Raw genomic sequence first — 12,104 nt, forward strand, 5'->3', positions numbered from 1 at the left:
ATGAAAGGTCACAGACCTGAAGCATTAACTCTATTTCTCTCTCCACAGATGCAGCCAGATCTGCTATTTCCAGCATTTCCTGTTTTTATTATGGTTAAACACCAATTGCCTTTAACAAATCCATGCTGGCTTTCCTTAATTAACCCACGCTTTCCCATTTGTCTGTTAATTTTTTCCCAGGTTTTTTTTATTTTTTCCTAAATATTTGCCACCGTCAAGCATACACCCTTTTTTGAGCAAGTGTATAACATTTGTAATTCTCCAGTCCTCTGGAAGCCCCTATATTTAAGGATTGAAAGATTATGACCAGTACCTTTGCAAATTCCCACCCTTACTTCCCTCAGCATTCTCAGATGCATTCCATCCAGTCCTGGTGACTTACCAACTTTAAGTACAACAAGCCTCTAATTCTCTATCAATTGCTAGCCCACCCAGTATTTCAACAATTCCTTTTTCACGATGACTTCGTCAGCATCTTCTTCCTTGGTAAAGGGCAGTGCAAAGTACTCATTTAGTACCTGAGCCATGCCCTCTGTGCCTCTGCATAAATTCCTATTTTAGTCCCTGATCCACCACATATGTTTTTACTATTTATATGCCTATAGAAGACCTATGGATTCCCTTTGTGTTAGCTGGCAGTCTCCTCTTATACTCTCCCTTTGCCACTCATTTCCTCTCCCACTTCCCCTCCAAATTTTCCACATTCAGCCTAGTTCCCATTTATATTATCAATCTGATAGTTGTGATATGCACTTTTTTAATGCTTCAAATTATTCTCTATCGCTTTTGCCATCCAGGGAGTTTTGGCTGTGGTTTCCCTTTCTTTCCTCCTTGGGGGGGAATACACCTCGGCTGTACCCCAAACTCTCTCACCTTTAAACGCAGCCCATTGTTTTGTTACACTTTTGCCTGCCAATCTTTAATTCCAATTTACCAATGTCTCACCCTCCTTCAATTAAATATTTTTACCCTCAGTTGCTCTTGATCTTTCCTATAGCTAACATAAACCTTATGATACTATGATCACCATTCCCTAAAAGTTCCTCAGATGTCACTTGATCCACGTAAGACACCTCATTCTCCAGAACCAAATGTAGCAATGTCTCCTTCTTACTGGGGTGGAAACACACCGATCAAGAAAATTCTCCTGAACACAGTACAGAAACTCTTTCCCTTCTCTGCCCTTTACACTATTACTATTCCAGCATTCCAGTCTATATTAAGATAGTTAAAGCCCCTCATTACAACTACTCCAGTTTTTGCACCTAATTTCCCTAAAATTTGTTCCTCTATATTTTCTCACTACTTGGTCACCAATAGAATACACCCAGCAGTGTAATGGTACCTCTGTTTCTTAACCCTAACCAAACATTTTGTATTTAACCCGCACATCCTCTCACTCACCAGTCGTAATTGATACTGCCACCCTGTCTCCTTTCTTTCCTTCACTATTTATCCTGAACACCTTGTATTCAGGAACATTTAGTACCCAGTTCTGACTTTTTGAGCCAGGTCTCCATTATTGTCACAACATATTTCCATGCGGCGGTGCCTGCAGCTTGCCAACCTTATTTACCACACTTTGGGCCTTTACACACACAGACTGTAAACCTAACTTAGACTTTGCATTACCTCTTAGTCCAACCCAACCTAATACCTTTGTCCTGAAGGATTATGGACACTTGCAGGCTTTACCAGACTGTGAATTAGGACTGGCTCAGCTCCAGTTGTGCAAGGACAATGTTAAATAACTTAGAATTTTAAGTCTGTTCCTGGATTTTAGACGTCCAGCTTAATTCAATTTAAATTCCATGAGCTGTTCATCTAATGATGTGGCACACAAACACAATACTCTTAATTATCCTCACCCCACAATTAAACTGTTTTCAAAACTGAAGAAAAATATCAAATCTTTGCTGATAACTGTTTTTTAATAAACGTCGATTTAGCACTTAGTCCCTTTATGACATCCATATAGGTTAATAATTAATTGGTGTGGATTAGGATGGTATAGATATAAAAGTGAGACTCTACATAGTGTTATGTATCATTTCATTAACTGACCTGTACTATTCTGCTAAGATGACAGTCCGCAGCCAGTTCCAAGCCCTGTTTCTCAGCCCAGGCTTCAATGTGACCAAGCTGCTGTCGGATGATAGCTCCCCAATAGTGAGAACAGAGGCAAGAGTCTGGCTCAGTGACCAGTTTATTGAATAGCCACATGTTAATAAAATGAAAAAGCTGAGAGAATAGCTGGATAGTGAGAGCAGCATTCACACGACAACGACGCAGTAAAGACATTGCTCCTGTCAGTGTGTGCAAGACATCATCTGGAAAATAGAATGAGAAACATTATGTCAAGCAAGTTTTATAAAACACTTCAGATGCATACCTATTTAATAAAGTTTGCCTCATATCAAAGACACACGGACACAATTCTAGCGACTGTGTGGACACTAAGAGACCATCCTTAACCTTTGCAGACATAAAACTTAAATCAGTATAATTACACTCAATTTTCTGAAAGCAAAACATTTTTCATGTTGATTCATATTTGACTTGAATTAGAGACATGTATGCAAAATCTTGTTATGGTTTTTATTCAAAAACATTTATCTTGTTTAAAGCTCTATAGCTAAAAACATTTTAATTCTATCACTGGCTAAGCATATAGAATATTGCTGCTTAACATTTTTAACTAAAGTTTGACTTCTTCCTCTACCTTTCCACATTCATAGTACCAATTACTTACTTTTCATTTTATATAATGTTCCATTTCTAGTGGTTACCAAGTGCAATTTTTATTCCCTTTTTTCAACCAAATGACTACTTTGTGATTGCAGCCAAACTGCAGCATGAATAATAAAGCAATCCAGTGCACCTCCTAGTAGCCATGTCCAGAATGACAATATTCAAGATTTACACTGGAGAGCCTCCAATTTGAGCCATTGGTTAAGACCAAGACAATTGGAATTCATGTTTTCTGTACTTCCTTCCTTTGCATTTGATACAAGTTATTCATTAGTCTTCTAAAGAGAAGGCTTGTATTTATTAAGTAAACGACTTGAAGTAAATGCGTCACCAGAAGGTGAGGTACGGCCAAAAACCTGCTTCATATAATATGGTTCCTCAGTGCCCACATTCTCAGAATGTACTTGGAGAAGTGGAAATTTGAGTTGCATGTACTTTAATGCTCAGAACAGAGATAATGAATAATTTTCCCTGTCATCTGGGTTCTTTGCTTCTCCACACCTCCCCTCTCTTTACTCCAAGACGCCCATGACAACTGCAGTGCACTAACTACTCTCCTAGCAGAGACCATTAGCTCATCATTGGGAACTGAAGTTAGGACTTCTATTCTGTGTGACATCGTGTTTGATCAGATGCCACTACCTTCTAGCCCACTAAAGGGAATAAACTCTCATTCCCAATCTGCATCCATGGATATACGACAATTTATCTCATAAGTGAGTGGCCCCAAGAGAGAATTTCTAAGAGTGACCAGCAGGACTAGGTGTGGCCCTACAGTTCTGCCACAGGTAAATGGAAATACTTATTTTTCTGTTGAAGCAGATCATGCATTATTCCTCACCTCCAAAGCCATATTCCTGAGGTGTGATCAGCAAAAACACAGAAAACCAAATCATAAAATAGCACAGCATAGAGCAAGGTGATTCAGCCCATCAAGCCTGCACTGGTTCATTCAAAGAGCAATAACCCCAATGCCTCGCTCTTTCCCCATATCACTGTAATTTAAGCCATTTTAAAATGAAAATGAGCCCTTTAAGGGAAATTGTCTGCAGCAGATGGTGCTATTTTGACACAAACTCACAAATAACATACATAGTACTGACTGCTAGCAGAGAAACAATATTTCCCAAAGAACATTCTTAACTTTGCATCTTTACAGGTTGGCATGAATGTTTTGCACATTCCAGTGCTCCGCTGTGCAATGAATTTTCATGCAAAACAGCTCTCTAGATCAGAAATCTCCTAAAACATAACAATTGAAAACACCAATAAAAGGTGAAATGAGCTGGTTTCCCATTAATAGATGCTTCAGTCCTCAGCTTGTGAAGTAAGGATTCTTTCTAAATATAAAAAAAAAGCAGAGGGAGAGGAGAAAGAGCACACCACCCAGTTACTGCAATAAATTAAATTTATTTTTGGAGGGGGGAGCAGAAAAAGAGGAGGGCATGAAACAGGTACCCTTGACACAGAGAAAATGGGCTAACTGACTTACGATTGATTTAGAGAGCAATAGCAACTGGGCAATGAAAAGATTAACTGTGATTATGAATTGTGGTCAGTTCCTGCTGAGAATGAAAGGAGCATTTTCACCTGAATAAGCTAGGAATTAAGTGTCCCTCACCATGGGAGGGAAATCATATTGTCCTTCTGTTTTGTAAATAGGAGAATTGTCTACGCCCTTGCAATTCTATGTAGCTCAGGACACAAAGGGCAAGGGTAAAGGGGTGCGAAGAGCTAGACAATCCAGCAGAATGTTAATGGAATCTTCCTGAGGGCCAGTTGTGAGAGTGTGTGATTTGAACAATACAAAAGTGGGACAACATTGAGGCGTGTTTACTGCAGTCTGGAGGAAGAGGGCAGGGACTGGTCACCTCCAGATCCAGGTCTACAATCAACACCGCTAACAACCAGCCACATCAGTGATCGTAAGTTTCAGTCAAATTGTAAAGGGTTTGTACTGTGGTTTTGTGGGTTCAATTAATGAATTAATCTAAGGTTGATCCAAACTCTGTTTGTTGCATGCATTTTGTTCTCATAATTCTGGGGGTCCAAGAACCAGTATAAGGAGGAAGGGAATGGAACCCCTTAGAGGATAGAAAATTTTGTTCAACACTAAACCAAATAGTATATCTGAAAGATACTCTGATAAATATTCCAAAATGTTGCTGTAGTTTGTAGTCCAGGTATTAACAAAGGAAACTTGGTACATTTATAGAAACAGAAACATAATTTTGCAAAAGGAAACAGCTGCTGCTGGAAATAGTCCATAAAACACCTCAATAGAAACGAACAGTCAAAAAATTTCGCAGCCCTTGGAAGCAACTTACTCAAAACTAGAAATAAAAACAGAAAATTTTGGAAAACTCAGATCAGACACTATCTGTGGGGAGAGAAACACAGTTAACGCTTCAGGTCAATGACCTTATGTCAGAAATCATGAAAGGTCTTGACCTGAAACATTAACTGTTTTTCACGCTCTCAATAGAGTTCTCATGAATGGTCGATTTTTATTTCAGATTTCTAGTATCTGCAATGTTTTGCTTTTTTACTCAAAATTAGTTCTGACTTGAAGCAGTGTACTTGTCTGAAAGCAGGGATGTTATTGAGGCTGCAAAAGAAATGAGACTGTATGTATTTCTTACAATTTTCCCATGTAAAACAGCCCATTCAGTGATAATTTGCAGTCCTCTGACCTTTGCTCAATACAGTCTCATACCCAGGTTTTGATCAGATGGGAACCTTCACATGGGAGTTAAAGGGTCGTGAACTGCATATTTGGTGGGGAAATTACACCTCTGTAGCTAATTGCTGGACTACATCTTCTTGCCTATCTGACTGCTGATCATGGATAATCTAGAATTTCATCCATTTGTTCTGAAGTCAATTTTCAGGCCCAATTGAAAACTCTGCATCCTTTCTAGTGTCTCCACCCTCCTTACTGGCCACTTGCTCAAACAATCGAACTTTGTGTCCAACCCAGAAATCAGCGACAAGCCCTCTCTCCATAACCTTTCATGACTCCACTCTTAACTCTATTTACCTCCATGCTGCTATAGCTGTTAGCCATGCTTTCACCAGCTCTAGGCCAGAGTCCTCTAACTTCTTCTGCACCAATTCCATATTGGCCAAAACTCCACTGCCTGCGTCCTGTCTTCCACCAAGGTCTCTCAAAGACCCCACTCTCCCTGACCTAGACTAAGTTCCAGTTCTGAATGCATCAAATTCAAAATTTTCAACCTCATCTACAAGTCTCTTCACTACCTAGCTATACCCTCCCCCACATTCTTCTCCAGTCTTGTATAGCCTTTTATGCCCTTCCATCCTTTCATTCTGGCATTACATGCATTTGCCATTTTCTCTGATGCCAGCAGCTTCAGACCTGTTCTCTAGTTTGTCTCTCTACCCTCCTCCCTACAAAATCTTCTCAAGGCCCATTTCTTCATCGAAGCCTAAACCTCTCAAATGCTCATGCCCTGCTCCTTTGCTCCGCCGTACAGGGCTGTGGGACTTACTGAACACTATAAAGAAATACTTGCAAGTTTAAGGAAGACTGAACAGTTGACGAATTGATAGGGAAATGAGCATTTCCATTTTTGGGAGGAGGGAAAGAGACACTAATATTAAATAATAAAACAGAAATAGCTAACATTAGAAGTGAATTCACAGTCTTTGAACTAGGATAAAATGGGAATCAACAAAGCAGGTGATCTTATGTATGCTAGAAGAAGTTCCTCAAAGTTTTGTGAATATGCAAATCCAGAGAATGCTTAATCCTAAAGAAAGAATGTAGTGTGCGCCTGGGAAATTATCACTATTAAATAATGTTTTAAACAAATGTTAAATTTAGTTTTCAGACCTATTTTGGGTCTTTGTGGGCTTGCTTCCTCAGGATCTTCAAGAAATGCTGGCATATAATTGTTGAGATCAGATTGAAGACAGTGTACCAAGTATCTGTAACACAGAATTCATCAATTTTACAAAAAAAAGCTTAACATCTGAAATATGAAGTCCACGTAATATCCCACATTCACAGGCACTTATAAGACATTCAGAAAAAGAATATTTTAGTCACTTTCAAACTGATTGTGTATTGGGCAAGAATAACATGGGGAAAGAGCTATGAGGGGGTCAAGAGGACCATTCATCTTCAGATCATCTCCACTACCATCACTTCTCTCTAAACAATTTAAATTTCTCACTTCATTTCCCAGTACTAGATCCCTTGCTTTTCATGGTATATCAGTGATTCAGACTTAAATGTGGAGGTGTGGCAAAAAAAAGTTCAGAAGGCACAAAAATTGTTCATGTGGTTGATAGTGAGGAAGAAAGTTGTAACCTGCAGAAAATTGTTAAATGGGCTGTTAAGTTGGGCAGAAAAGCGGCAAGTGGAATTCATTTTGGAGAAGTATGAAGTGATGTAGTTGGGGAGGGCAAAGAAGGCAAGGGGATACATGATAAATGGCAGGACATTGAAAAGTGTACAGCAAAAGAAGGACCTTGGAGTACATATTTTTAAGTCCCAGTAGGTAGCAATATAGGTAAATTTGGTTAAGGCATATGCGATACTTATCTTTTATTAACTGAGGCATAGAATATAACAGCAGAGAAGTTATGCTAGAACAGCATAAAACACCAGTTAGGCCACAACTAGAATACTACAGTTGTCACATTACAGAAAGGATGTGGTCATAATAGTGGGTACAGAGATTTACATGGGTGCTGCCAGGATGGAAAGATTTTAGCTGAGGAATGATCGGATAGACTGAAGTTGTTTTATTAGAAACTAAGGAAGCTGAGAGGATCTTTAATTGAGGTGCATAAAATTATGAGGAACCTAGACAGAGTGGAGAGGATGGACCTACTTCCTCTGGCAGAAAGATCAATAATCAAGCAGCATAAATTAAAATAATTGGTAGAGAGGGGAGTTGAGATTTTTTCTCACCTAGAAGGTGGTAGGGTCTGGAACTCCCTGTCTGAAAAGGCGGTAGAGGCAGAAATCATCATTGCATTTAGAAAGCACTTGGATATGCACTTGAAGTGCCTTAACCTACAAACCAAAAGCTGGAAAGTGCAATTAGGCTGGATAGATCGCTCGGCTGCTACAGACACAACAGCCAAAAAGCCTCCTTGTGTGCTGGAAATGTCAAGATTCCATGATTCAATCGTCTTCACTGTTAATTATATCATTTTGGGTGAAAAAAACTCTGGACTATTTCACTTCTTCAGTTCCCAGCTGCTGGATATTTTCCCTTCTAATTAAATCATTGAAGTTAGTGAAACAAAATCTTTGAACAGATTTGTAAATATCCTTACATAACCTTAATAATCTTGAAACCTTCAGTTAGGTTTACTGAAGTCTTGCTCTTTCCTAAAGGAAAAAAACCTAATTTTCTTAACCTTTCCTCATACTTTAATTTTCTACATGGAGTTTATTTCAAGGCCAGCATTCACTCCTAAATGATTATGTGGATACGAATTTTTCAAATGTATCCATTATCTTGAAACTCTGAAAAATATCACAACAAATAGATCCTGAATGGTTTCTTTGAACCAGAAAAATCTATAGGGTATTCAATACTCCTTTCATCCAAATGAATCTTATAAATGCAGTCATCCCTTGAGCAGTTGCACAGTAAGCCCAACTAATATTCAATGCTATCAAGAAATATACTCAATATCCATCAATTCCTCTAAAATGGAAGCAAATATGTTTCCTGTATTGGACTGAGAACATTCAGGTACAAAAAAATTCAGCTTATTGAAGTGACAGCCTCCTAAGAGATGATTTAAGATTTCTGCATCTGCCATTTTATAATGTCTCTCTCAAACTGAAGCTCATTGCACAAAATGCATTTCCTGCTAACAGGAGATTGCCTGAGATGGAATTGGAGATGTGAAGTGCTACAAACAAAATTCTGTTCTGATACTGAATGAATATGTAGTGGTATCTTGGGAGGGTCATGCTCGCTCAATTGTCACATTTACGAGTTTAAGAGCTAAGCACATCCCAGATACAGAACAAAATTTAATTTTGGATATTAGGAATGCTACTTGGATCCAGCCCAATAGGTGAGTACAGCATTAACTTTTGCTTTTAATATCTTGGAAGAAAATCCAAGAAAGCACTTTTCTATGTGTTGGATTACCACTAAATTTGTAACCATTCCTTGAAAGCTTTAAATGCCACACTGCAACATGGCAGGATCAATTATAGAAACAATTTTTAGTAAGGCTTAAGAATACCAAATTTGGCCAGAAACGTCATTCAAAAACATTTTAGGTTGAGCAGAAAGCATCTGAGTGCTTTCCAGGTTTTAACTGAAATGTAATGGTGAGTGCTGTTAGCTAGGTATATGCTGCTAACCTTTCTCCTCCTTCCCTGTACAGCTGAGCCACTCATGTTGCTATGGTCATGGCGCTAGCTGCATCCCCTAGAGGGACCCATTCCCCATCAACATTCAGAACTCATGGGTCTCCTGAGCTACCTGGCCTTTTCTGTTCTTTTTCTTCTTGTATTTTTTTTATTTGAACATATCTTCTGCAACACATTATTTTGGAGATTTAAAATCCAAAAATCTAAAAATTACAAGAAACGGTCCAAAAAGTACACCATCAAATGAAGCAAACTGCCTCAAAACATCCATAAAAATACTACCTCAGTGGATCCCATTAAAACATAGTTCATTAGAATATTTATCTGCAATTCCATACATTAGTATAACTTAACTGCTAAGTCATCTGGAATCTGACAGTAATCTTGATCAATGTACAAACATTAAATAATATCTTTTTCTTTGGCTAACACATAACCATAACAAGCAACACTAAACTGTCATCTAATTGCATGCTACAAATATATCCTTTATTAAGAAAGCAGAGCAATACTCAGATTAGGTTAAATCTAGAAGGAAATTTCAAGGTAATGGAAACATCAAGTCAATTTAAAAAAAAGAGAACTTGCACACGCAATTATTTAGTAAACCAATTCATACCAACATTCAAATTGTTTGGTTCCAGTTCTAAAACTTACAGTAATACTGAGTATTTGCATGTGTTTGTGACAATCTCCTCCTCCCCACTCCCTAACATGGTGATGAGGACAATATATAAAAGCAATCCATGGTTCTGATACAGTATTTTGACAAAAGTACCACAATGTGGCTTGTGAGGAAAGGGAATTTCTATCATGGATTTTTAAGTAGTTTTAATGGTCAGGTTGTTAGCAATTTTCTAATATAAACTGTATTCAAGGAGGATTGCATGGACTGGACTGGGAGTGAAGGTAGAAAATAGAATAGAAAACCATTGTTATTTAATCTACTTTCTGCGAAGGTGTGGGCTGGGGGGTTGCTGATGGAGAAAGTCACAAAATAGAATATGCCAATTCAGTATTTGCCTTTAGTGAAAGGGTAAAATAGTTGATAAGACATGAGTAAAACAGTTAGTGTTTTAATTTCCATACTTGAAAGCCATTTGCACCAAATGAGCCAAAACATCTTGTGCATCGAGAGTGATCCGACTCAGATCTCTGTCCTGTTTGATGAAGTTGAGAAGTTCTGATGCATTTGCCATCCAGAAGGCAAGTGCACCTGCAATATTCTTTTGTTTCTGTAATGATCAAAATAATGTCATTCTTGAGGACTTTTCTGTTCTACATGATGATCAGTCTTAAATGCAACCCCTGACCGCATGAGCCAGGCTAGGCAATGTTAAACAAGGCTGACAAAAGAACAGGGCCACAGACATCAAGCAAGAGAACTTGGGCTGAATCTGTACATCACCACAGAAAAGTGCATTAAGCAGATAAAATGAAATGCCAACATAGTTGTGCAGTCAAGTTTTAGTGCTGCATGTTCCAATTGCTAAATGAGTGTTATGTACCATTCAGTCCAGCCACTGGATTTGTTGTTTCTGATATGGAGAAGCATGAGAAACTGAGCTAAGCTGACTGCTGGGAACAATTCCCAGCAACATGTCCTACCTGTTCATACTGTGCTATATCCTGCAGAAAAGGGAAGAGGAATCAGGCAAAATAGAGAAAAAAAATAACAGTCACGATGTACACAAATAATGATTAATACAATGCAAAACATTGCATAAAATTAAATTTAATTATGAAACTACACAGACAGCAACTTAAAACACAAACCATTTGAATTGCAATGATCTAGAAACGAGCTTTCATAATTTGCATATTAAGTTGTCATTTTGCAGTGAGGTAGTTTTCCCAATCTAAGGGGATTGGTGGTACAGAAAGGAAAGATGCAATCACTTCCACTACTTTCCAAGTTGAAAGCAAATATTTGAATTTTAGCTTTTAATGGAAAAATACATTCATTTTGGTATTTGATTTATAGATGTACAAAAATACAATTGTCCATTTTTAATGTCTAGAGTAGTTTATTTTGCTTCAAATGTCTAATAATGTATTAGTGATTCACACATTGATAAAACCTGACAAAATCATTTGGAAAGCTGAAATAAAACATTGTGAACATAGAATGCCAAAAAGTCTACCTTTATGCATAAAGTTCATCAAAAAAATCAGAGTGATTAATAAGGAATTGCAAGACATCAATGCCAAAGTCTAGTGGAGAAATAAGAACAGAAAATGCTGGAAAAACTCAGCAGGTCTGACAGCATCCGTGGAGAGAGAAGTTTCTCTCTCTCTCCACAAATGCTGTCAGACCTGCTGAGTTTCTCCAGCATTTTCGGTTTTTATTTCAGATTTTCAGCATTTGCAGTATTTTGCTTTTATCTAGTAGAGAAATGTTGTATTACTGCAATTCCATGAAAACGGCCAAACAGATTGTTAAAAACGGAAATAAAAGTTGCGAATGTTTCGTGTCAAAGGCTAACCAGTTACTTTTCCCACAAATTAAATCCTTGTACAAGTGGAGATGTGACTCTCAAGATGCTACAATTCAAGTTGCTTAAAACTGATATGTGCATACACAGGCTTACCTATCCATAAACAGCAGTCAAGTTTATATGATACCCCTTGTAGTCAGACAAATCAGACTAGTTGCAGAGGCAGAAAGTAAGCTTTGCTTTATAATCACACTCAACTCTGTACAAACGGTCTTGTTCTGATGTACTTATTTCCTCTAGAGGAATGGTTCTCAAACTGTGGGTTGTGACCAGATCTGGGGTTGCAGAAAGAGCGATTGGGGACCAACTTGGATAAGCAGACTGTCCAACTGTCCATTTCACAGTTTGATTCACCTTTTCTTTAAGCCCATTTTAAAACTCCTATTTGCTAACTCATCTCTTGCCAGAGTTTAAAAACTCCAACACTTGCCAAATTTGCAGACTGTAAGTGGAACACTTTCATAACCCCTGCTGACATGTTC

General features: G+C 38.1%; 1 protein-coding gene across 6 annotated transcripts in view; it reads right to left on the bottom strand.

Moving 5' to 3' along the window:
* Nucleotides 1-12,104, bottom strand: part of afdna (afadin, adherens junction formation factor a) — a 234,674-nt gene that overhangs the window by 79,496 nt on the left and 143,074 nt on the right. For 3 of the 6 annotated variants that reach the window (XM_078556747.1, XM_078556745.1, XM_078556743.1), the window contains exons 15-18: nt 10,733-10,753; nt 10,214-10,359; nt 6,608-6,702; nt 2,065-2,330 (exon numbers count right to left, since the gene is read on the bottom strand). In XM_078556747.1, the coding sequence (XP_078412873.1) occupies nt 2,065-2,330; nt 6,608-6,702; nt 10,214-10,359; nt 10,733-10,753 (528 nt within the window). The remainder of the gene's footprint in view (nt 1-2,064; nt 2,331-6,607; nt 6,703-10,213; nt 10,360-10,732; nt 10,754-12,104) is intronic. The other 3 variants (XM_078556748.1, XM_078556746.1, XM_078556744.1) reach the window with 1 other exon arrangement.

The sequence above is a fragment of the Cetorhinus maximus genome, chromosome 14, assembly GCF_964194155.1.
Source record: "Cetorhinus maximus chromosome 14, sCetMax3.hap1.1, whole genome shotgun sequence".
NCBI lineage: Eukaryota > Metazoa > Chordata > Chondrichthyes > Lamniformes > Cetorhinidae > Cetorhinus > Cetorhinus maximus.